The sequence below is a fragment of the Ictidomys tridecemlineatus genome, chromosome 4, assembly GCF_052094955.1.
Source record: "Ictidomys tridecemlineatus isolate mIctTri1 chromosome 4, mIctTri1.hap1, whole genome shotgun sequence".
NCBI classification, from domain to species: Eukaryota; Metazoa; Chordata; class Mammalia; order Rodentia; family Sciuridae; genus Ictidomys; species Ictidomys tridecemlineatus.
In genome coordinates, this window is record NC_135480.1 from 205,387,283 (window position 1) to 205,413,736 (window position 26,454).

At 41.6% G+C, this 26,454-nt stretch overlaps 1 protein-coding gene across 2 annotated transcripts in view; it reads left to right on the plus strand.

Moving 5' to 3' along the window:
* The first annotated feature begins 1,098 nt into the window (after window positions 1-1,098).
* Nup214 (nucleoporin 214) overlaps window positions 1,099-26,454 on the plus strand; it is a 98,033-nt gene continuing 72,677 nt past the window's right edge. The window contains exons 1-14 of one of the 2 annotated variants that reach the window (XM_078048422.1): window positions 1,099-1,276; window positions 3,145-3,340; window positions 3,920-4,071; window positions 5,309-5,507; window positions 6,850-6,920; window positions 8,430-8,493; window positions 8,972-9,075; window positions 9,828-9,934; window positions 10,675-10,741; window positions 11,684-11,810; window positions 12,828-12,989; window positions 16,971-17,445; window positions 18,902-19,077; window positions 22,058-22,060. In XM_078048422.1, coding sequence (XP_077904548.1) covers window positions 1,232-1,276; window positions 3,145-3,340; window positions 3,920-4,071; window positions 5,309-5,507; window positions 6,850-6,920; window positions 8,430-8,493; window positions 8,972-9,075; window positions 9,828-9,934; window positions 10,675-10,741; window positions 11,684-11,810; window positions 12,828-12,989; window positions 16,971-17,445; window positions 18,902-19,077; window positions 22,058-22,060 — 1,948 coding nt within the window. In that variant the 5' untranslated portion in view covers window positions 1,099-1,231. The remainder of the gene's footprint in view (window positions 1,277-3,144; window positions 3,341-3,919; window positions 4,072-5,308; window positions 5,508-6,849; window positions 6,921-8,429; window positions 8,494-8,971; window positions 9,076-9,827; window positions 9,935-10,674; window positions 10,742-11,683; window positions 11,811-12,827; window positions 12,990-16,970; window positions 17,446-18,901; window positions 19,078-22,057; window positions 22,061-26,454) is intronic. The other variant, XM_078048421.1, reaches the window with a different exon arrangement.

Genomic DNA, 26,454 nt, shown 5'->3' on the forward strand with positions numbered 1-26,454 from the left:
GGGGATTCATTTGAACTGATTGGTTTAGCCAAGAGGGGTGTTCGTGCTGAACTAGGGGGTTTCCTAACACCATAAACTACTGGGAGGGTCATCTGGCATCCCAGGTATTTCCCTATCTCATGCTGATTGGTGGCTGCTAGGGAGTTGCTATGGGTCCCCACCTAGCCTGACTGAGTCAGGGACACTTGGCTCAGTAGATCTCTCCTGTTATTTGTAGATAAACAACTTAGCAGGGTGGGAATGTGCCTAGGAGTGCTCTGTGGGTCTTTCCAAGGACAAAGGTCATGTCGCTTCCTTGGACAGGCTTTGATCTGAGGTAGAGGCTGGTTTTTCAGCAGAATGTCCCTGCTCCCCCAGCTGACTCAACTTGCAAGTTAAGAACCTCTGCCCTAGAACATTTATAATTCTGCAACAGAAATCTCTTCTAGGTAGGACTGTACTATCAGCCCATTCCATCTGAACTCTGGCTGAGGGCCACAGGAGAATTTTTTTAACGTCCCTGATTTCATCAATAAAATGTTAATAAACCCCTAGGTGACTAGGAGGCCTTGAAGGTTAAACAACATGCCATCTAATGTGTTTTCTGCAAAACTCAGCACAAATTCTTTAGTGACCAGAAGTGGATATGGCTTTTACACTGGAAATGATTACCTTGACAGGAGTAAACAAAGCTGGCCTTCGGTGTCCTTTACCATCCCCATTTTTGGCTTTTGTCATTAGACAGATAAAGTCACCTGTGGGGAGACCCTAGTCTACACACTTTGAACTTATCTGTTTCCTTCCCTCAAAGCCCAAGCCCTCAAAAGTTGTCCTCTGGAAATATCTATAAAGTTCCTAACTCTGGATCGGAAGATAAGAACAGCCACCCACACGTAAGGGTTACTGTAAGATTCCCAGGGAATAAGCTTGTACCGCAGAGGCACGCGCCGCCAAAGAATGAAATGAGCCGGTGAAGGCTGCGCACGCGGGGCAGGGAGAGGTCCAGGGCGCAGGCGCGCGGGGTCACGGCCACGCCCCTTGTCGGCTCCCGTTGGCCAATGAGGGCCCGGGCGGCGAGCGCGCGGCTGCCCTGGAATCCACCACTGACGTCACCAACGCGCGCCGGAAGTTCGCATTCCGCCGCGCGCCTCTGGCGCTGAGGGAAGGAAGTTGGCTTTGGAGCGGCCTGGGCTCGGAGCGCAAGGCCGCGGAAGGCGGCGGCGGCGGCTGCTTTGACGAACAGGGCGGCGCGATGGGAGACGAGATGGATGTCATGATCCCCGAGCGTGAGATGAAGGTCAGACACTGGCCGGGGCCTCCCTCCCCTCCTGGGTCCCGGCGTTGCCGTGGAGCCCCGCCTCCGGCGCCCTCTTGAACAGTGTACCGCGATTCCAGGTCCCGCCGGCCAGCCCGCCGCAGCTTCCCGGCCCTCTTGGCCTGGGGCGCCCCTTGTGCCGTCCTAGCCGCTTTCGGGTGGTGGGCGCAGGAGCGTGGTGTGACTGCTGTTGGTCGTGTGCCAGGCGCTGTGGTGCCCTTTCCAGCACCTGGAGCAGCAGACCGAGGCCGGAGAGCAGTTTGCCGGGTCACATGCGATCAGGGGACTGAGAGCCGGGCTCCCCCAAGACCCGCCTTCTCACTCTCACTTCTGGAAGGCGGGCCAGGCTTACCTAGGGTAGTACAGGGAAGACCGTCAGCCCTGCAGACCTCAGTTAATCGGACGGGAACACGGGTTTTTGTTTTTTTTTTCTGAGAGAGGAGAAAATTATCTTTGAAAACAAATGAATTCATGGAAGACTGGGAGAATCAGGCATGAACAGAGGTTAGGGAAGGTTTCCAGGTCATTCATGTATAAAAGCTCCAGGGTATTAAAGAGCATGACAGTTGAAGGAAATGAAAACTGAAAGTAGGTAGGGGTGAGGGTGAGGTTGGCAGTAGCTATGGCAAAGGAGAAGACTCAGTTTTTTGGTTTTGTTTTTGGTACCAGGGCCTGAACCCAGGGATACTGCCCCCCTGAGCTATACCCCCAGCCTTTTTATTTTGAGGCAGGGTCTCACTAAGTTGCTGAGATCCTCCTGCTCCAGTCTCCTGAGCCACTGAAGTACAGATGTGCACCACTGCACCTGGTGAAGACCAAGTTTTAAAAGGGAAATAGAGTGTGTGAGATGATGCTGCAGAAGTGGAAGGGTATAGCCATGCCTGCCCTTGTAGCCTGTAGTAAGGAGTTTACACTTGTGTTTTAGATGTCCTCACAGCTGGAGCTGCAGTGGTGCACTGTTTGCACACAGTACTTTTAAGATGTCCTTGTAGATTGAGTTTTCTCTTTCTGTTCATTAGTATGGCTGAGGGTTTATCAATTTTATTTATTCAAGTACTTTGGATTAGACAAGCGAGTACGAAAGAAAGGGAGGGGAAATGGGAATAGGAAAGATAGTAGAATGAAGCAGACATTATGATCCTATATACACATATGAATTCATGACCAGTGTAACTTGACATCATGTACAACCAGGAGAATGAGAAGTTATACTCCATATATGTATAATATGTTAAAATACTTTTTACTATCATGTATAACTAATTAGGACAAATAATGTAGCATTTAGTTTTTGCTTAAAGGTCTCTAGTGGACCTTTTGTCTAGTGAAATTTTAAGCATTTGACACAAGTAAGCTGGTTCTTGGCATTTGGTCATCTCTCTGTGGTTATTATTTCAGTATATATTTATTGAGTACTGCATTGGAAGTTAAAACTTACAGCGAGGTTGAGTGACGCTTTCAACATTTAATAATAATTTGTTGAGCACCATGCTGTGTCAAGATTGTGGTGCTTCACTGCACCACAATCCAGGATAAGATTAAAAATAATTAAGTGTAGCTTTGATTCAGACAATAAATACAACTAGAAATTCAGATAAATTTTAGATCAATGTGAGCTGGATTTACCAAGGAAGGCTTCATGGATTTTTCTTTTCATTTATTTCATTCAACAGATATTAATGATTGCTATGCCAGGCACCACCATAAGCAGAGGGAGTCTAAAGACAACTTATATCATCATTGACCTTGGGGTTTTAAATATATTTTTGTTATATTGAAATTGTGTCTGCTGGAGTATAAGAACAGACAATTCCTATTTTTCCCAAATTGACTTTGTTTTGATCCTTCAGGATTTTCAGTTTAGAGCACTGAAGAAAGTGAGAATCTTTGACTCCCCTGAGGAGTTGCCCAAGGAACGCTCAAGTCTGCTTGCCATATCTAACAAGTATGGTCTGGTCTTTGCCGGGGGAGCCAGTGGACTGCAAGTTTTTCCTACTAAAAACCTTCTTATTCAAAACAAACCTGGAGATGATCCCAATAAAATAGGTAAATTCCCTGATTGATGTTGCATAGTAGAGAGAGAGCTATGGTGGCTCACTAGTATGTTTTTTTTTTTTCCCCAAGAAATCATTTTAATGTTAAAATTAAAACTGCTTTTGGATCTAAGATTGATTGCCAGGATGATTAAGTTCCAGGTAGGAACTTTTCTTTGGTCCTTTGTCTGTCTCAATGAGCCCTTCCTTGGAGCTCAAAGGAAAGAATTAGCATTAAGCCATGCTTTGGTTTTGCTCAGTTGAACTTGAGTTCTGGCTCTTCAGGAGAAGAGCATACATAGGTTTTAGTTGGTACAATAATACCATCCAAATAAGTGGGAATCTATTACTTGGAGCATTTGTGGCAAAAATATTTTCAACAAGGGCAGAAGTCACAGTTATAACTATGACAACAGTCCTTGGATTACATAATGCATCATTATATTTCTATGTGAAAATGAAGATTTGTCTGTATAAATAGGTGCCAGGCAGTATAGGTTTATGTAAATACAAAAATATTTCATATTGACCTGGATAAAGGGTTTTGGCTCTATGCTTAGAATATGCTGGGTTTTTTTTTTTTCCTTCTTAGTTGATAAAGTCCAAAGCTTGGTTGTTCCGATGAAATTCCCAGTGCATCACCTGGCCCTGAGCTGTGATAATCTCACACTGTCTGTGTGCATGATGTCTGGTGAATATGGTTCCATTATTGCTTTTTTTGATGTTCGGACATTCTCAAATGAGGTAAGCTACTGATAAAATGTAATGTCAGTGTGGAAACCTAAGGAGATTTCCTCATATGGAATTGTAACTTGGAAGTTCCTTAGGTTGGCCTTCAAGTCTTTTTCTAGATTAAAATATGGGTTGAAAAAAAAAAAAAAGACCTTAGCTGATCCTGTGGCATATGTGTGTCAAGAAGCAGTAATCCCAGCAGCTCAGGAGGCTGAGGCCTTAGCAGATGAGAGGAGACCTCATGGGGGTTGCCACTGAGTGTGAATTCAAAGCCAGCTTCAGCAAGATCTTATCTCAAAAAATAAAAGGACTAGGGATTGGTCAGTGGTTAAGTGCCCCTGGGTTCAATCCTTATTACCAAAAACAAACAAACAAACAAACAAACAAAAACCCCTTAACTATAGAATCATAGGTCTTTGAGACAAAAGGCCTCAAAGAAATTATTTCATACACCATCTTTCACAAATTGTTATCATTTTTCATGAGACAGCCAGTCAGGAAGGCTTAGGTGACTTGCCCGAAACTTCAGAGTTAAAGTAGATACTGTATAATCTACATGTGAATAAGATATTTGGTCTCTGTCATCCTAATGCCATGTTCTTCCATATAAGTAGTTTACACGTGATAATAAGGCTGGGGTTGTGGCTCAGTGGTAGAGCTCTTGCCTAGCATGTGTGAGGCACTGGGTTTGATCTTCAGCACCATACAAAAAATAATATGAAAAAATAAAGTTATTGTGTCCACTTACAACTAAAAAATATTTTTTAAAATGATGATAATAATGCATATGTTTGTACTGACTGTGTATCCTACAGAAAGCATTTATATGTCTTGTCTAGTTTGTCCCTACTGTAACCTCCCATAGTAGGTATGAAAATATTCATTTTATGGATAGAAAAATAGACTTAAAAGAGTTTAAATAACTGTCCAATGTCCCATCAGAGCCCAGGTGGCAGAGCCAAGATTTTAATGTTATTCCTGCTTTTTATTGATTGTTTTGCATTTGTATATTCCCCTGCTGGGAATCCCTCTGAGTGTGCTAGAATAATTCATTGCCATTTTCAAAGTTCTGTTGAAATTATAACAAGTAGATAGGTTTATAGAGTCAACTCTTTTTTTCATACTTAAGGGAGAACAATGAACTGTGACTTATGAAAACTACTTTCAGTATTTTCCTTTGAATGTTAAATATATCTGTGTATTTATTAATGTATTAATTTACCTTGCTTCTGTGTATTTATTTTAAAAGGCTAAACAGCAGAAACGCCCATTTGCCTATCACAAGCTTTTAAAGGATGCGGGAGGCATGGTGATCGATATGAAGTGGAACCCTACTGTCCCCTCCATGGTGGCAGTTTGTCTGGCTGATGGCAGTATTGCTGTCCTGCAAGTCACAGAAGTGGTGAAAGTATGTGCCACTCTTCCTTCCACAGTGGCCGTGACATCTGGTGGGTAATAAAGGCTTTCACTTCATAATATACAGTAATGGTAATCTACTTAAAAATTAATTTCTGGAAGTTACAGTGAATGGTTCTTTGTTTTATGTATAGTTTTGTTGTTGTTGTTGTTAGAATAGTTTATATTCTTTATTTCCGTAGATAACGTCTTTGAAGCCAAATAGCATACATGAATTAATTTGAATGTGTTTGGGTTATTTGGAGAAAGAAAGATTTTGGTATTACTGGCTTAAAATTGTGTTTTTGAGAATATATTTTGTTTCGGTCCAAAAGAGTGGTCCTCTGAAAATCATTTGTACCTTTACAGGAAAAGCATTAGAAATAACAAATAGAAGCAGGAGATAAGTCATAATGAAACCAGAGTTTTCCTGCTTCTGCTGCTGGGTGAGGTTTACATAAGCTGCAGGCCTCTGCAGCTGAGGAAACCTGTTTGTAATGTTAGCAGCTAATCAAGCAGGTATGCCTGCTGTTGTCAGCTCCAAGAGTTATACCTGGCAAAGCCCAGTTGTTCTCCACTGATGTTAAGTGGCATGCTAGCAGCTCTTAATGGTGGGTTGTGCTCTTCAGTATTGAGCAGATCCCAGGAGCTTACCACCAATTTCTTCTGAGTTCTTATGAATTTGAAGAATAAAATCCACAATTGAGGAAGAGTGCATAGAAGAGTAGGATTTATTCACATGGGAAGAAAGAGAGCCCTAGCAGATGAGAGGAGACCTCATGGGGGTTGCCACTGAGTGTGATAGTCCCTGGGTTTATATAGTTCTTTGGTCAAGGCTGTTGGTCAAAATTTATACTAATCATGTTTTCAAAAGTATCAATGCTATTGGTCCCAAATTTATGCTAATCATTAGGTTTTGGAAAACTGTTAATTCTACTGTTTGGCCCTGCAATCCCATTCAGGTCTGCTATATTTTCTTTTTGCCTTGACTGGTCGAGAGGAAGGAGATTGAGATCTGTGAATCCTGGATGCCCAGGGGTTGGGCTGCGACAGTGGGAGAGGTCAGCCTTCCCTGGCTTGCCTTAGCCCTGGCTTGCAGTGTCTCAGGTCCATGGTGGTGTGGCAGGCTCTATGTGGCTGCAGACCACGCTTACTTTCAGTTCTCAGCAGGGACTGGTGGATTGGCTGTGCAGCTTGCGGGCTGGGGAGCCATGTTGGTGATTGGCTTGTATTATTAAAATGATTGTCCTTTTTTCATCCTGCTGGGTAGGGAAGATCCATGTCTGGCAGAGGAAGGAGAAGTGGTGATTACATATGTAGCTGTTGTGTGATAGGTGGCGTTGGTTTGGTCCATTTTCTTCTATTTTTAATTAGCAACATTTTCTTTTTGCCCAGTGTGCTGGAGCCCCAAAGGAAAGCAGCTGGCAGTAGGAAAACAGAATGGAACTGTGGTCCAGTATCTTCCTGTAAGTTCTTGAACTTCAGAATTTTTCGTAAGTTGCCCACTGTTTGGGGGGTGGTTTGGGAGCCTCTTTGTTGTTTTTGCTATTAGAAAGTAATTTATGCTGGGGTTGGGATTATGGCTCAGCGGTAAAGCACTTGCCTTGCACGTGTGAGGCACTGGGTTCGATCCTCAGCACCACATAAAAAAATAAATGAATAAAATAAAGGCTTAAAAAAGTGATTTATGCTCACCTCAACAGTGAATGAAGAACAGAGTGGAACTCTTTCCTTTACCCCCTAGTCCTTCCAGTGGCATCCACTGTATTCTGAAGTGGGTGGCCTTCCTCACTTTTCTAGTTGCTTATACAGATAGTCCATGGGCAGAGGCATTATCATGTCTTGCTGATTAAATAACTTGTGATCATATTTTACTCACTGTTCTACCAATATTATATCCCCAGTCCATTCAATAAAAATGAGTTTAAGAGGAAAAGGAGTTAGTGGAAAAGCTGTTAACATGATACAGACTCACTCTGTGTTAAAGCCCCCCATTTGTCTTAACTCAGTCCACTTTAAAGGCTTGATCCCTCCAGCTGTGGACAGTGGATAACAGAGGCTGTGGTTGTCTGTGTGTTCTCTTGTCCTCTCCCTGTGATTTTCTTGTGATAATACAAATATCCTTCAGTACAAATTGACTCACACATGTGTCTCTTCAGTCCTGGAGGGGTTCGCAGGTCTTTCTGACACCTATCTTGACACTCCTCCTGAGATTGCTCTCTGGGCTTCCTGGGTAGAAATGCAGTAGGTTAGATATAAGGCCAAGGCTTGATTTTTTTTTTTTTCTTTTTTTCTAAACATGTCACATTTAAAGAAAATTTTTTGAAATAAGTCTCTCTGATCACTCAGGCTGGCCTCCCCTTCTGAGCTCAAGTGATCCTCCTGCCTCAGCCTCCCAAATAACTGGGACCATAGGCACGCATGAGTGTGCTTGGCTTCTTATTTGTTATTGCCAAAAGTTGCTATGTGAAATTTGACACATACTCTGTTGAATGTATCAGCCCCTGAAAAGCCAGTTGGCTTGATTTTACTGCTTTGCTGCTTGCCTTTTTTTTTAATCCTAGCTTAGCATGTGTTTATGAGCTGTGGCCCACCCTTATAACTTAATGTATTGAGGTCTTTTTCCAGTGTATTACCTATAGAATACTTCATCCCTTCATCCTCTTTAATGGCTGCTTAGTAGTTCACTGGGTAAGTGAGCCATAACTTGTCTACCCTACTATTTGGTAGTCACCCACATCAGTACTAGTTCTGTCACTATATGTGCTGTTGCATTAAATTTCCTTGTTGCCTGCATCTGAACACGTTTGAGTATTTCTCTAGGATAGGTTCTAAGAGTAGACAGTGTTCTTTTTATTCGGTCTCTTTGGCTAGGGAGATGGAACAAGGTTGCTTCTAGGGTAACCTTGGATTTGGCAGTTTCATTGGTTTAGGGATTATTTCATTTGATGACTCCACCCCTCCATCTCTTTCAGACTTTGCAGGAAAAAAAAGTAATTCCGTGTCCTCCATTCTACGAGTCAGATCATCCTGTCAGAGGTAAAGATGTTTTTCGAATGTGCTGACCTAATGAGATACTGGCTTTATTACATAGACATTCCAGGTCAAATGACATACCTATGTACTTGTGCAGGGGAGTGTTGGTACCTGTCCCACGAATAATGTCACTATTCAGTCAGCTAATTAAACCAGTATAGGGGTTACCCTCTGGAGACACCTGTGTCTCGTGGAGAATGGCTTGAAATGGATCCCGACTTCATTAAAATTTTTCAGAATTTGCTGATTAAAATCCAGCAGGGAAAAAAAAATCTACCACTTTGAATGCATTTGGGCTTCTTGTGTCTGAATTATATTTAGTCACTGAAACCTGAAATTTCATTAAGTGTAACTAATTTTATTTTTTACCCATAATATGTTAGATTTCATAGCATGAAGTGGCTATTTCAAACATGAGATGCTTTTGCCATCTCTCTTGCTATCATTTGATTTCTTGCTGACTGGGGTGTGTGTCTTTCAGTTTTGGATGTGCTGTGGATTGGTACGTATGTCTTCACAATAGTGTATGCTGCTGCAGATGGGACCTTGGAAACATCTCCAGATGTAGTGATGGCTCTGCTTCCGGTATGCACACTCAAGAGCGTCTTTGGCTTCTGGGAGTTTGAGATGGGAGCTCTCATGACTTTAGAGGCTTGGGTTTCGGGTTTCTTGGCTTCTTGGCAATGATGGTGCAGATACAGGGACTAAAATTATGATGTCCACTTATGGCACCTGCAGATATTTAGTTAGGGGTAAGAAAAATGATAAAGCTTGCTTTTACTTAAGCCATGAACTGTAAATCTTGGTTAATCTGATAGAGAAATTTTAGAAAAGAGAATATATTGATTTAAAAAATTCAAGTATTTCCTGTAAATATCCAGTGGACCAGGCCCTGCTTTAAAGCTGAAAATACAGAGGTGATCAAAACAAAGTCCTTGCTTTTATAGATCTTGTGATTAATGATTGACAGTAAGTACAGGGTCAAGGAGGGATAAGGTGATGGAGCAAAGAAGGTAGTGTAGGGGATGGGTGGCAATGAGGGTACCATTGTCTGTGGGGTGGTCAGCAAGGGCCTCTCTGAGGCAGGGCCATGTGAACAGAGAACCAAGTGGAGAGGAGTGAGTTCTTTTGAAGATAAAGGAAGAACATTGATAATAATAAGATCAGTAAAGTGTTGCTGAGTACTTAGTATGTAATCTGTATATTTGTACATAGATTTGAGTGAATTTTCTTGTCCAATTTAAATGGTTTTATCTTTTGAGATTCCAAACTTGGTAGGATTCAAGAAAAAGAATTGCACTTGAGATTTTTTTTTATTCTCACTCTGTTCATTGTAGAAAAAAGAAGAAAAGCACCCAGAGGTATTCGTGAACTTTATGGAGCCCTGTTACGGCAGCTGTACAGAGAGACAGCATCATTACTACCTCAGTTACATCGAGGAGTGGTGAGCAGAAGGGTCACTGCTGTCACTGATAGGCCATACCTCAGGCACACTGTTCCCTGGCCATTTTTTCTATAAGGGAAAAGGGTTAAGGCTGAGAGGCCCTAAACGTATTTTCAGCTGCTGCTTGATAATGTCTGTGACCACTGCTTCTGTTCCTCCCATTTTGAGTTATTTAGATTTAATATATACTATGAAAAATCCAGGGGCTGGGGTTGTGGCTCAGCGGTAGAGCGCTTGCCTCGCATGTATGAGACCTTGGGTTCGATCCTCAGCACCACATAAAAATAAATAAACAAAATAAGATATTTACAAAAAAAGAAAAATCCATTTTTCTCAATAGCCCCAGTGATGACGTATGAAAATATTCATCTTTGAGGAACATATTATAAGTTTCTCTCTGAGAAAAGTTTCCTTTGAAAGAAAGGTTGCATAAAGCACCCATTCCTTCATTAAGGTTTTTCTACTTTTAGGGGCTGTGTTGTGAACTCTGAGTTGATTTTATTCTGTATTCCTTTGTTTTCACCCAGGTAGACAGCAGGTAGATTCTTCAGAATTTCACCCCAGAAACTAAAAAGCTCAGCTCTATACTGAGAGCTTTCCTACCTTTCTTTAGCAAGATAGGAAACCTTGCCCTCTCCTTGACTTGTGGAAGGAAGCTTCACAGATGTTAGTGTAGACCCAGGTTGGCTTAGAGTTGTTGATGTGCTTGAACTTAATGGTCTTCTGGTTTTATTCTTAAGGGATTTAGTGCTGGCAGCATCTGCTGCTTCCACAGAAGTTAGTATCCTTGCACGACAGAGTGATCAGGTAAATTTCTTTTTTTTTCGTCACTTTTCTATTGTGTGATACATTTCTGAGAAGGATTTTGGATGGAATTAACTATATGGTTAAGTTTGAGATGAGGTCACAGCCCTCTTAATGGGTGAGAGCAAAGCCTAGATGACAGGTGCCTTAGGTACGATGGCTTGGGTATTACATTGGAGAGATGTGGGTGTCAGATGCAATAGTTCCTTCAGTGTGTTTTTTTAAAAAAAGGCCTTCTGTTCTCTTAGATCCATGCACAGCTTGTGGAAGCATACTAGTAAACAGCCTCCAACCAGAGTGTACCTGGATATATGGAGAATTCCTGCCTTGCTTCATTTGTTGTCTTTTTTCCTTTCACTTAAATCTGCTCCTTCTATAAATTATATAATTATTAGCTTTAACTATAATAATCAACTGTGGAAGAGAAACATGCAGATGATATCAAATTGTGATTCTTCAGAAATGCAGGTGTTTCTGAATTTACAGTGGGGCTGTATCGCAGTAAACTTTCTGTAAGCTGAAACCCACAAGTCAAAAGTGCATGGACTCTACCTCACCTACAGAACATCAGAGCCGGCAGTGCAGTATAGTGTCAATTGTTTGTGCTGGAGGCTGGCTGGCAGGAGCTGCAGCCTACTGCTGCTGCCCATAGCATGAGTATTCTCATGACTTACCTAGGTGTGATGCAAGGTACCTTGGAAAACATTCATGATAGTTTTATTCACAGGGCAGGGACTTCATACACTAGAAACAGAGAAATTAATCTTGAAAATAAATGCTCACTTCCTGAACTCTTCATGGTTTTGAGACTGTTTCCCCAGATTTCAGAGTTCCCTGTCAACACATGAAGCTAAATTATGGGAGGTCTTCTTCTTTCCTTGTCTAAATGATGTTGGGGGAAACAGTGCAAAGCTCTAACCCATGTGGACTTTCTTTTCCCTCTAGATCAATTGGGAATCTTGGCTGCTGGAGGATTCAAGTCGGGCTGAACTGCCTGTGACTGACAAGAGTGATGACTCCTTGCCCATGGGAGTTGCCATAGATTATACCAACCAAGTGGAAGTCAACATCAGTAAGTGTCACTGTGCTTGGTGCAGAAATGATCTCCTTACTAGTAATGGTTACGGTCAAAAAGCCAGGTGATCTACTTTGCTGGACATTTTTAACTTCTTGTAGCATATTTCTACCCTAAGAGTGATGGGGGTACCTTGTGACAGCACTAAAACTAATTTGATGAGACCAGCGGTAGGCACTGTGTTTGTGTACGCATACTTTTAGAGTCTGCTTGAAGTATATAACATTCAGATTTCATAGCTTTGTTTCCTTGCCCATCGAAGTTCCCCAGTGACCTCCCGAGGGAGTAGCGTCCTATTCCAGGACTTCACATTACTGCTGGGTTAAAGCAAAGATGAGAAAACAGACTTGACGTCTAAGGCTTCTACTTTGGGCTTGGGTGTGTGCCCTAAAGGTGTTTTCTCCCCCACAGGAGTTCAAGAGCACTGCAATCAGTAAAATGTGAAAGTGTAAAGAGGAGTCTTTGTTCACTGGTGCTTTAGTTTAGAGAGCTGTCCCTCTTGGACACCATTAAGTTCCTTGTCCTTTCCTTGATCATGCTAATCCCTTAGTCTGATTAGCTCTTGAAATTGGCAATGTACATATGTAGCCTTTAACTGTGAAGGAGTATACAGTAGTTTGACTAGCTTTCTGTATCCTGCTGTGTGTTTTCCAAAGAGTCTACTCTCATTTTCTATTAAACCTGGCATTTCCTAGAGCCCCCTGTCTTGGTCAGGGAAATGCTGAACCTACCTCCTGAACTCTGATACTCATAAAGAAAAGAGCCCTGGAGAGCACAGGGTTACTGGAGCAGCCTGCAGGGTCCAGTGGGAGGATGGTGACTTGATAGTGACAGGAACACTTGTTAAATAGCTGGTACCTGAAAGGTGTTCAGATCTGCATCTATTGATGCACATGGGCTGTTGAAAGGAATCCCCTCTGGCCACTTCCTACTTCCTGTGCAGGGCAATCTTTCTCTTCCGGCCCACACCCTCAAATTGACTTGGCTCTTTTATCACCTTTGTTTTCTTTTCAGATGATGAAAAGACTCTTCCTCCTGCTCCAGTTCTCATGTTACTTTCAACAGATGGTGTGCTTTGTCCATTTTATATGATCAATCAAAATCCTGGGGTTAGGTCCCTTATCAAGACTCCAGAGCGGCTTTCATTAGAAGGAGAGCGACAGCCCAAGTCTTCAGGTACTTGCCTCTGCTTGCCCTGGTGGAAGGGGATCCACCTGAGTGAGCACGGGAGCACTGTCAGGATGAGGACAGCCAAGGGACGCCTGTGATAGTTCTCGCCTTTGCCCAGTCTATCTTGGTCAGGCTTGTGCTGATCTCTTCCTCAAACGTATACCCATGTCCTTGCCTTCCTTCACCCCTAGACTCATTTGCTAACCATTACTTTAAATCTTTTTTTTTTTAAGAGAGAGTGAGAGAGGAGAGAGAGAGAGAGAGAATTTTTAATATTTATTTTTTAGTTCTCGGCGGACACAACATCTTTCTTTGTATGTGGTGCTGAGGATCGAACCCGGGCCGCACGCATGCCAGGCGAGCGCGCTACCGCTTGAGCCACATCCCCAGCCCGCTAACCATTACTTTAGAGAAAGCGGAAGGTCAGCTGCATTGTTCCTATCAGGTTATTTACTCTGTATTAAGATCCATGTTCTAAGGATGTGTCTAACCAGGGGATTAGATTAAATTGATGTTTATACATTCATACAGTGAAAGATTTGAGTAACTGTTAACAGTATTATGTTCATTGACAAAGAGTGGCATACCATGAAAAAACACCATAGGCTATGTGATCCCTTTTCTTTTGTTGGGGGGCGAGTACTGAGGATTGAACTCAGGGACACTTGACACTGAGTGACATCCCCAGCCCTATTTTGTATTTTATTTAGAGACAGAATCTCACTGAGATGCTTAGGGCCTTGCTGAGTTGCCGAGGCTGGCGTTGAACTCATGATATGTGATCCTTTTTTATGAGAAAAAATAAATACATAGGAAAAAAACACTTGAGATAGATAATGACTCTAATGCTGCTAGGTGGTAAGAAGATGGGAATTTTATTTTCTTTTGTTTTATTTAATTTTAGTTTTTTTCCTTCTCTTTGAAAATATTACTGACGTAACATGTATTGGAGAAAAATGAGCAAATTCATAAAAATCAATTTTATTGATTTTTAAAATTTAGTTAATTTGATTATTTAATTATTTTGGCATATAACTGTGATAAAATTTTTTTTTCTTCTAGTATGGCTAAAAAAGTCCATAGTGTAAGCATATCTAAGAAAAACTCTTGACCAGTTAGATTGAATAAAGTTGACAATTTGGTGGGTATAATTTCTTGCCCCTTAGTGCTGAGTGAGTTTTACATCATTAATAGAGCCCCTGGGCCCTGCCTACTGCGGTGCTGCCCCAGGTAGTATGCCAGGTGGCCAGCATAGACGGAGCCAGTGTTGGAAAGCTCCGTTATCTTTAGTGGGTGTCCTCTTTGAGTAGTGTCTCCCCCGTAAGTTATCATGAGTGCCATGAATTACTGCACTTGAAGTCTGGTTTGTGACAAGCAGGACAGCCTATCGAGTCAGCAGCCTGTGGGGCAGTTGTTTCTTCTTTGCTGCTAGCCTACCAAATGCCTGAGCAACCAGAGGTTGGTTTTACTGTTGGCCTCTCCTAGAGGGCCTCCCTTCTTACCTTACAGCTGGTGCAGAAGTAATAGTCATGCTCAGAAGCATGGACAAGAACCCCTGAAGGGGTAGAAAGTCTGTCCCTGCAGTTTGCCAGGTGGAGATAAGGACTAGGTCAGTTTAGAAAACATTAATGGTTGTGCTTCTGTGCTACTACTCCAGGATGGTATTGGAAGAGCAGTAGTAGCAGGGGTGACGGTTTCCAAATGTACAATTCTGTTTTCAGTGGGAAAATGCCTGTGATGTCCTTAGGAGCTGGCATGTGTTTTTTGAGTTAGTCTATCTGATAATGGAAGTGACTGGCATCTCTGTGTTTAAAGAAGCTAGCTGTTACTGATTCTGTATGTGTTATGTTAAAGAAGTATTTGTAGAGCAGATTTGTTGCATGATTGTATTTTCATAGAAGTGACAATCTACTTGAGTCTTTGTTTTCAGACAATGTTATTTGCACCCCTGTATCCTACGTATTTTATTGCTTGAGACTGTGTTTCCCATGAAGATTTACTGTCTTCTTAGCCAGTATGGAAGGACCAAGGCTTATTAATGTAATTAATACTAGAAGAAAAAAAATCTTATTAGTTAATAAATAGGAAGTATATTGATAAAAAATATCCTTTTTATCTAATTAGTAATTTCAAGAATTTATGTGAGCACTCAAGCGGTGGTGCGCTCGCCTGGCATGCGTGCGGCCCGGGTTCGATCCTCAGGACCAAATACAAACAAAGATGTTGTGTCTGCCAAAAACTAAAAAGTAAATATTAAAAAAAAAAGAATTTATGTGTTTATCTTATAGAAAGCTTTGAAAATAAAACAAAAATTTTTTTATAATTTTATTTTTGTGGTATTTGGGATTGAACCCTCGTACATGCTCTGCTACTGAGCTATATCCCTAGTCAAGTAAGACCACTTTTAAGCCTATCTTTTGTTTTCCAGTGTTTTTCTATAAGCATCTTTCTTTGACTTGTGAGAAAGGATGTGTACATCCTTGGAGAATTGGCTTTCCATTTGAGTCCTTAGTATTGTCTAGATCCTTAGGCTTCGTGGTTTGTGATTGCTGCTGGGCTCATTGGCACATGCCTATAATCCTAGTGACTTGGGAGGCTGAGGCAGGAGGATTGCAAGCAAAGCCAGCCTCAGCAACTTAGCAAGGCTCTACGCACCTTAGAGAAACCCTGTTGCAAAATAAAAATTAAAAAGGGCTGGGAATGTGGCTCAGTGGTTAAGCATTGCTGGGCTCAATCCCTGGTACCAAAAAAACAAAAGGGTTTAGTATTCATTGGCTCCTTTTCACTATTTGGTTTGTTTATATCTTTTTCATTCTTTAGATTATTTTTATAGGTTTTATTCTTAGAAGAGGGTTATTTGGTCAATTATTTTGTGTTTTTTGAGACATTCTGCCAGAATATTTTCTAAAAACCATGCTAAATTATTTATCTACTGAATATAAAATGTTTCGTGTTCATTTCACCCATCTAGTCGTGGAGGATCATACATATTTAAATTTTAATAGTTTAGAGGACAATAAAATTGTCCCGTAACTTAAGTTTATAGTTCTTTGGTTAAAAGGAATTAATGTGGGGCTGGGGGTTGTGGCTCAGTGGTAGAGCGCTCGCCTAGCATGCATGGGGCACTGGGTTCAGTCCTCAGTACCACATAAAAATAAAGATACTGTGTCCACCTAAAATTTAAAAAAAAAGAATGAATGCATTTTCTTTTTGTGAATTAGGTTCCCATCTTATTTTTATTAGAGCCTTGACATTTTTTATTTTATTGTAATTTAATTTTATTGTTTGGTAGGATTAGGGATTGAACCCAGGTGTCATGCTTACTAGGCAAGTACTGCACCTCTCACTGAGCTAGAGTCTTGAAATTTTTTTTTTAATCTCAATTTGTTTTTTTAATGCAAAACATTTTGTTTGTCTTGCTAGAAGTTTTTTAGTTCATGTACTGTTTATTTTATCATTTCTAAGAACTTAACATTTTTCTGTTATATTTTTTATCAAGTTGATAGACTCTCAGAGACCTCACATGTCAGCTCACTCATTGCCCCCTTGAGATAAATGTACAGAGGTGCTTTTGTATAAGTTTTTAGTTCATCTGGAATTGCTTTAGTGAATATTTTAAGGTAGTGATTTAAATTAGATTTTTCCTGGTTGTTAAGTAGGTGGTACAGAATGGCTCACTTGTCCCTTTTTCTACTGCCATAGGGACACTGAGAAGTGTGTGTTTTCTGTATTATCCTATGAGGTCTCCATGAGGTCCAATTAGCCAGTCTAACATCTTTCCCTGTTTCCTGTTCCTTCAGAGCTTCACAGCTCCCCTTCTGTTAGGGAACACCTGCCATGGAAAGCCCAACACTACCTTTTTTGGTGTTTTTGGCTTCTTGAACTATGATCACTGCACAAACCCTTCTTCACTTGCTTTCTGTCGTGTGGACCTTAGTGTTAGAGTGTTAACTTTATCCTCCCCTTTCTCCTTGATTCTCATTGCAGGAAGTACTCCCACCACCCCAACCTCCTCTCAAGCTCCGCAAAAGCTTGACGCCTCTGCAGCACCAGCCCCTGCCTCCCTTCCGTCTGTGCTGCCTGCCACTCCCATCGCCACCTTCCCTGTGCCTTCTTCTGGCGCTGCCCCTGCCGTATTCTCCTTCGGTTCTTCATCCTTGAAATCCTCTGCTTCTGTCACTGGGGAGCCCCCTCCATATCCCAGTGGCTCTGACAATCCCAAAGCAGCCCTGGGCTCTGGCACCTCTACCTTCTCTTTTGCTCCTCCTTCCAAAGCCTCTGTGGCTCCCACCCCTGCAGCATCGCCCATGGCCCCGTCTGCTGCTTCCTACTCCTTCGGATCATCGGGTTTTAAGCCTGCCCTGGAAAGCACACCAGTGCCAAGTGTGTCTGCCCCAAGCATGGGAATGAAACCCTCCTTCCCGCCTTCAGCCTCTGCGGTCAAGGTCAACCTTAGTGAAAAGTAAGTCACTTTTAAAGTTTGAGTCTTCTGTGCAGTTGGTAGAAGTGGTGCGTGTCATCTGCTGGAAATAGAGCCTCTGCAAGTAAAGTTACAGAGCTTTTTTCTGAAGTGATACTTGCAAATAGTTAAAATTCAGCCAGTGCAAAGGTTACATTTCATCAGTGGACAGTCCTGAGGGTTCTTAGGTGGCATTTTATTTTTTTGACTACTAGAGATTTACATTTAAATACTTGTTTTGCTTTTTCAGAGTAGGAATTCCTTATTTTAATTAAGGAAGATAATCCAGAATATATATCCTGGGAAGGAAATGAGTCCCTCCTAGTCTTTTTTCCTCTTCATGTCCACCCTGAACTCAGCAGTTTTCTCAGTTGAAAAAAACAGCCACCATAGTGACCTGGTGCAGCTGTGGATATGTGAGGTGACTCTCTTGCCTGGCGGTACCCTGTGACTTCTCATTGCTGTTGAAAGACCATCTAAACTCTTTAGCATGGTGTTCAGTTTCTTCCAGATCTAGGCTCTGCCCATGCGCTCATATCTTATTTATTTACTTCTTCATTGTCTTCATCTGCTTATTTCTTTCTCCCCACTAAATATTACGCTTCTTGAGAAAAGCCCTTCCTTATATCTTTTTTTTTTTTTTTTTTTTTTTTTGATATAGACTCTTGCTATGTTCTTTAGGCTGGTCTTGAACTTGTGGGCTCAGGTGATCCTGCCTCAGCCTCCTGAGCATTGGGACCTCAGGCATGTGTTCCACGCTCAGCTCCCTTTTCTTACGATCCTGAGTGTCCATACTACCAGATTTTTGCCTTTCTTACCTATGTTGTCCCTTGTTGCAAGGGTGGTGCTGTGGCCATATTGTCACTGTTAATATTCAGTTGGCTCACAGTCACTGCATTCTAACCACTGCACAGTGCTCCATCTTGCTGGCTGCACTGTAGTTGTTGGACTGGTCATCTAATGATGGATATGTAGATATTTACACTTTATTCACAAGGTGGGATAGACTTTCCATAAGACCATAGGCATTCCAAAGATGGCAACCTGTTTTCCTTTTCCTTTTTCTCTCTCTAGAGGAGGCGATCACCCCATAATGAGCTGTTGTGATTGGGTTCCACCCTGATTTTCACTCAGGTTATTAGACTAGAAAATAATCATTTCATGTTGTCTCATCTTCACAGTAAATACTACATTGATGCTTTAGTTGAAAAGTTTATTCCTAAGTAAGCAGATGGTAAATATTTTCTGTTTTCACTTTCATGAGTGCAGCTAAGTATTTGTTTCTTGGAGGTAGTGTGGTGTGGATAGTAAGTTTTTCTTTGGGTGCCTGCCATGTTCAAGGCCCTGGGTTCAATTCCCAGCATTGCCAAAAGAATTTTTCTTTGGTGGTATTGTTTGTGCTCTGTGTGAAAGAACCTTCTAGAAAACCCTTTTGATGCAGTTACACTGCCATTTTTAGGTTTACCACAGTGGCCACCTCTGCTGCTGTCAGTAGCTCTCCAAGTGCACCCTCGATGATGCCGTTTTCTCCTGCCTCCAAGCCAACTGCTTCTGGACCACTCAGCCACCCCACGCCTCTCTCAGTGTCATCCAACTCCATGTCTCTGAAGTCCTCAGTCTCTTCCTCACCATCAGGTATGGTTTGAAGTCAACAGGTTTAGACCTCAGTCCTTCCTTTGCACATTGACAGTTTTCAGTGTATTAAGAATCTATACTAACATAGTTGGACAAGATTATTTTTTTCTTGTTACCTGTGTCTCACACTAATGTGCTGTGATGTTTTGGGTCTGGGGGTTGTATCGGGGATTGAACTCAGGGACACTCTACCACTGAGCCACATCCTCAGCCCTATTTTGTTTTTTATTTAGAAAAACAGTCTCACAGAGTTGCTTAGCACCTTGCTTTTTTTTTAAGAGAGAGAATTTTAACTTTTTTTTTTTTTTTTTTTAGTTTTTGGTGGGCACAACATCTTTGTTTGTGGTAGTGAGGATTGAACCCAGGCCGCACGCATGCCAGGCTTGCGCGCTACCGCTTGAGCCACATCCCCAGCCCAGCACCTTGCTTTTGCTGAGGCTGGCTTTGAACTTGCCATCCACTTGCGTCAGCCTCAGGAGTTGCTGGGATTATAGGCGTGCATGCACCGGTCCCAGCTTGTGCACTTTTTGCACTCTGAATTGGGAGATTTGCAGTGGCTTTAGTGCTGCCAGGCTTTTCTCTGACATTTGTCATGGAGAGTTGAAAAGGTGTCTTGATGTTGGGCACTTGCCTTCACATGCAGCCTGCCATATGCAATGGGCAGGTACACGGAGCAGTTCTTTCACATGCACAGGAGAGAAAGAGCTGCAGTTGAGTGCCTCCTATGTCTAATGCCATACAGCAAGCACGTGAATTAATTAAAGAAAATTAATGGGGATGATTATAGACAAGTTAAGTTGCAGTATATTATGAAACCCCATGGGCAAATGTACCTAGCCTGTCTTTTTTTTTCTTTTCAAACATATAGAGGTTGCAAAAATTCATAATTTTTTTTCTGAAACATTTAAGAATTAATTTTAGACAAATACTTAAGTGTGTATCTCTCAAAAACAAGGATACACTTAATGTATTATTAGACTTGGGAAATTTAACAACAATCTAATCTAAACTCATTCACATTTCTAGAGTTGTTCCAATAATGTTCTTCATGGCTTTTTTTTTCCTCCTCTAATCCAGGAGCAACTAGAGATCACACACTGCATTTAGTCTCACTTAATCTCAGTAGTTCTAAAGCCTTTTCTTTTTTTCCCTTGGTCTTTTGTCACCATTACTTAATTCTTTTTTTCCCAAGTGGTACTGGTATTGAACCCAGGTAACCAGGGGCACTTTACCACTGAGCTACATCCGCCTCCATTTCCTTTTGTGATTACAGGTGTGCTCCACTGTACATGACTGGTGTTTAATTTTTAAAGATTGAGGGGTCTAGATTTTTGGATCTCAGTGCCAGCTGTGCACTAAATTTACTGGGAGACCCACTTCCTAGCATTGTGATCAGACTCTGGGATGAGGCTTTGGTATGAATTTTTGGTGTGTTTGCTTTTTAAAAGTGCCCCCGGTGACTGTAATATGGAACAGAGTAAGAATATTCTAGAAGCTTCTAAAAGGGTCCTGAATACTGTGAGTTCTTACAAGGTGATGGGATTCTTGTTCTAGTCTAATGAGTAAACTTCAATTTAAACTTGGATCCCTAGTTCCCAGAGCTGCATCTCAGGGTTCTGTGAGGAGTGAGAGTGGGCCAGAAGGTCCTTCATGTGGCTGTACATACTTCCTGTGAGATGCACTGCAGCTATGACTGAATGCTGAGTGGTTTACATAGGCCTAGGGTGTGGCTCAGTGGTAGAGCACTTGCACAGCCTGCAGGAGGCTCTGGGTTCCATCCTCAGCGCTGCAAAAAAGTTTTTACATTGAGAATTTTTTTTTTAATCTTGAACATTTACTTAACTATATATCACATCTTGTGTTTGAGATCACAGTAATCTTTTACAACAAAAATTAATCTTTTTTTTTTTTTTTTAAAGAGAGAGAGAGAGAATTTTTTAAATATTTATTTTGTTTTAGTTTTCGGCGGGCACAACATCTTTGTATGTGGTGCTGAGGATTGAACCCGGGTGGCACAGATGCCAGGCGAGCACGCTACTGCTTGAGCCACATCCCCAGCCCCAAAAATTAACCTTTTGAACCCAACTTTAAATGAGCTGAAGTGTAGTCTACTTTATAGCCATTCTAACATGGAGTAAGGTGGGAGGCAGAGCCTTATCTCAGGTTAAGTGGGGCTCTTCACAAATAACACAGTACAGCATTCATCTAAAACATGAATCAAGAAAGGCTAAGAAAGTTTTTTATTTTCTTTTTGTCACACTCAGAATTTTAACATTTATTTTATTATTACCTTGAAGCAGAGGAAGTCATCATTCTTTAATAAAGATTGTAAGAGTGGAGCCAGGGACAGTGCATTTGTTACTTACTTAGGATTGGGGAAAGGAGTGGTGGAGAAATAATGGGAAAATGAATACTGTTTGTTGTGACTGATTTATGGTAACAGGGCGACCTGCTCAGAGCAGTCCAGGTCCAGTGCTCTCAATGGCGCAGAAGTCACCCAGGATCACCCCTCCAGTGGCAAAATCAGGCTCTCCTCAGGTATGTGTATTTCAGTGTACAATACTGAATTTAGTTTATGGTCTCAAGCATGCATGCTAACAAAATGGGTTTTCATATTTTAGAATTCAGACTTTGGAAATAGTAATTAGGATTATATGATGATCCAAGATCATCATATGATTTGTAATGTTTACTCATAAGAGCTGTTTTTCTACTTACCTAATATTGATAAATAAATCAATAGAATAAATTAACATAATATGCGTATAGATGAATAAATTGTCACTAACTGAATATACCTTGGTAACTAGCACCCAGATTACCCAGCATTACCAGGACCCTAGAATTCTTCTTCACGTGTCTCCTTCTAGTCACTACCCTTGCCAAAGGGTACCCACCCTCCTGATTTCTAACAGCATAGACAAGTTCATCCTGTTTGTGCCTTCCATCATGTGGAATCACATGGCGTGCCTTCTTATAGCTGGTGGTTTTGCTCAACAGATGTCTGTGGGAGTTATCCGTATCATATTGCTGTGTGGAATTCATTGTGTGACTATATTGGAGGGGGCTGAATGGAATTCCACTCTTCATTTTTCAGCTAACACTATCTGAGTAGTGTTGCTACGACATTTTAACCGTGGTCCTCCAGTGAACATATGATCTTTCTGTTGGGCCCACACCTAGGCATGCACATATTCTTCTTTTGGTATTTTTCTTCTCTTTTTGATGTATTTTCTAGTCTTAATTTGTATTTCCCTGATGTCCAGCAAAATTGAGCTTTATTTACTATGATTATTGGCCATTTAGGCAGTTTTTTTTTCAGTACCCCTTCATGTCTTTAGCCTATTTTCTATTGGACGGTGTCTTTTTCTTAATGTGTCTGTTGTAGTGGGGTGTACAGGGGATTGAACTCAGGACCTAGGGCAGGCTAAGCATGTGTTCCAACCCTGAACTATCCCCCTAGCCTCTTACTGATTTTTTTTAAGAGTGAGTTGGAGAGAAACACATCCGTATACACAAAATGCAAATACAGTACTATCTGAATTGCCTATTCATTCATAGTTTCTTTTGATGAATGCAAGGCCTTAACTTTTAGTACAGTTGAGTATATCAATTACTTTCTTTTATAATCTGTGTTTTGTGTGTCTTGTTTTAGAAGTCATTTTCTATTCTAGTGTCAGAAAGATATTTTCCTGTTTTTTAAAAAGCTGTATTATTTTACTTATCACATTTTAATCTGTAGTCATCATTCCAGTTTATTTTAATGACTTTAACATTCCCATGATTAGGAATCCTGTTTTCTCTTATGTCTTCCACACACACGTCCACACAGGGCACAAGGCAAGTGTCCTGTTCACAGTTCTAGCCTGTGGCCCAATGCCTAACACATGACTTGTTAAACACATGCGCGTACGCACATACATTAGCTATTCTAATAATTAAAACTGCTCCAGTGTTAATTGTTGTATGTAGCAAATGATTGAAAAGGCACCTCACATGTTAACATCTATAATGCAGAGCTCTTGTGTCCCATCTCTCCAAGAATCTCTTTTTTTCCTTGTGTTCCCAACTCTGTAAGTGGCACTAACAGATTAGGACTTAGCACAAGCCCCAGACCCAGAAGTATCCCGATTTCTTGCATTTCTCCCTCAAACCCAGATTAGTAGGAGTTCTTGTCAGTTGTCTACTGTGTCATATATCATGAGCACTTAGCTCTGCTCCTAGCATCTTATGTCATGCCATTGCCATCTCTTACCTGGTCAGCCTCTTGACAGCTCTCCCTCTTGGCTCCTACTGCTCCATGTCATCCCTATTCTACAGCAGCAAGAGGGATCTTTTAAATCCTAGATTTAAGTAGTCATTTAAACCCCCCTAAAATACCAGTAATGGCTTCCTAGCACACCTGGAGTTGAATCCAGACTTCCTAAGTGTGGCCTTGAATGACATGCCTTGTGTGTCTCCCTGACCCAGTGCCCTGCCTGACAACATAAAGCTCTTGTTTACTTTGTTGTTTACTTGATGTGCCAAGCTCTTTGTGCGTGTTCTTCTCATTCCCCAGGAGGTGCTTCCCCTAGATTGCCCCTGGCCTTCTGCCTCACTTCTTGCCTCAGTTCAGACAGCAGCCTCCGGGGAGGGCTTTCTTGGTCATCTCATTTATTGAGGACCCTGATCCCCTTTTATTGCCTTCATGTTTTCCTGTTTATTCATCAGTTGAATTTATCTGTTGTGTTTACTTTTTTTTTAAAATCCATCTTGTCCAAGCAGGAGGTAAGTTCCATGAGAGTAGGGCCTTGTCTGTCTTGCTCATCTGTCTCCACTGTCCAGAAGAACCTTTGGCGAATGAAGTATTTACCAGATAAGTGCCATTCCCTGTGGTGGGCACTGATACAGTTGTTTCTAGAAGCTGTAACAGAGAATCCATTTTTAATCCTTTTGTCTTCCATTTTAGGCGAAGTCACTTCCGCCTTCTGTCACAGAAAAACAGGGACATCAGTGGAAGGATTCAGATCCTGTGATGGCTGGAATTGGGGAGGAGGTAACTTTGAGGATTTTTCCCAGGAGTAGCTCTGACACTGAGACTGGAATGGCTTTGAGCACCTGCATGGCTGTTTATTCTAGCATTGTACCCTGACCAGTCCCAGGAGTCCCACTCGTGTTGCACGTGAGTGCAGCAGCAGTGTGGTTACTGCACACCACTCAGGCGGAGTCTTTTTCCTTGTTGTGACATCTGCAGATCGCTCACTTCCAGAAGGAGTTGGAGGAGCTGAAAGCCCGGACTTCCAAAGCCTGTTTCCAGGTGGGCACTCCAGAAGAGATGAAGATGCTGCGAACAGAGTCAGACGACTTACACACCTTCCTTTTGGAGATTAAAGAGACCACAGAGGTTTGTGTGTATGGATATTTCTCCTGAGTCGAGTTTTAGAAATTGTCTTAGTGTTCGTGTTGTTTATGTGCTGAGCAGTTTACCTGGAAATGCCTAAATTCACATCTTAACCATCTGGACATTATAACAGATTGCCTGACTTTGGAAAGTTAATCTAGCCACCCTATGTTTCCATTTTCTTATCTGTGAAATGGGATGATAATAATAGCATTCTGTAATAGTTTGTTACAGTTCATTTAGATATATTTGAAAACTGAGTATCTTTTCTAGTGTCAGGCAAAACGTATTAGAACTTACAGCATAGACGTGTCCATTGCTCGTAGCTAGCAGAGTTGTTGTTACCTTGGTTGCTGCTCACCCTGTGTAGACACTGTCCTGACACCTCCCTGGACTGCCTTGCTGAGCCCTCAGCCTTCCATGTAGTACATGCCGGTATCCTCTCCACTTTGCAAATCAGGAAACAGGGGCTTAGATAAAGTTATTTTTTGAAAGTTCCCAGGTAATAGTGCTAGGGTTCCATTTTGACTGTCTCCAGTCCTGGTCTTAACTAAGGTATCAGGAAGAGAGCTCTCCATGGTGTCAGCAGCGACATCTTCTAGTAATAGGAGTGTGTGTACTATCGGTATTTTCCTTGCTTTCTAAGTTTCCTATTATTAGAATATGGACTTTTTCTAATAAGGACAAAAAATTAAAAAAGAACATTAATATCTTTCTTTCCAAGCAATAAAATGTTTATTACGTTATTGTTAAATATATTCATGTGTTCATGTTAAATGTTTGAGAAACTCCACCTTTCTTGATCCAAGCAGAGAGGTTTTATTTCTTATCAATATTTTGTTCTTGACCTTTTCTAGTCTCTTCATGGAGACATAAGTACCCTGAAAACAACTTTGCTTGAGGGCTTTGCCGGTGTTGAAGAAGCCAGAGAACAGAATGGTAGAAATCGGGATTCTGGGTATCTCCATCTACTGTACAAGAGGCCGCTGGATCCTAGGAGTGAAGCTCAGCTTCAGGTGGGGGAAGCTACTTACGCTTCTTGAAGGTTTAAGAGTCAACTCCTGTTACCATCACTGCCTTTTTTTTAGGTGTAACATTGGATGATGTCCCCTTGTGAAGCTGTTGATTTTCTGCTAATAACTTCCAACACTTTCTACAAACTTTCTTACCTGTGGCAAAGAAAATGGCATATGTTTTCCCTTAATTTTTTTAAATTTTTTTATTTTTTTTTTTTAGTATTTATTTTTTAGGTGTAGATGGACACAACACAATGCCTTCATTTTTATGTGGTGCTGAGGATCAAACCTGGGTCCCTCTTGTGGAAGGCGAGTGCTCTATCGCTGAGCCACAATCCCAGCCCTCACTTTAATTTTTAAAAATTTTATTTTAAAAAAGAGATTTTTGTTTAAGATAGGATCTCACTAAGTTGCTGTGACTGGCTTTGAACTTGTCCTCCTGTCTCGGCCTCTCAAGCCACTGGGATTACAGGTGTGCGCCATTGCACCTGGCTCAAAAATAGAATTCTTGATGGATCCTTAACCTTAGTGTTGGAAGAGAGTATTGTGTGGAAACAGATATTTGTAAACCAACTCAGGAATACTAATTGTTCACATAGCAGATATTTTTCAGAGGCAGGTAATCTGCTAGGTGTTTAATACATTTTCTAGTCTTTGTAACCAGCCGCTTTGCAAGGTAGGAGTGGTCGATCCCCCACACAGAAGAAGAAATTGGGCTTCCTGGATTAGGAGCGGGTGTTGTCCATGTGGTGTTGGCTGATGGGAGTGGAACCAGCACCGGATGCTCCATCTTCTGTGCCTCTTTCCTCTGTGCCATACTACAGCACAGTTGCTTTTCCCACTCATTCTTAATCTTTATTTCTGCTTTAGTTAATTGGATTTTGTTTTCCATCTCTCAAATTTACCCAGAATGGCCTTAATGTGAGAGTCATCTTCCCCCTCCTCAAGTTTGCCTCAGACCCCCCAGTGGGTGTGCAGGCA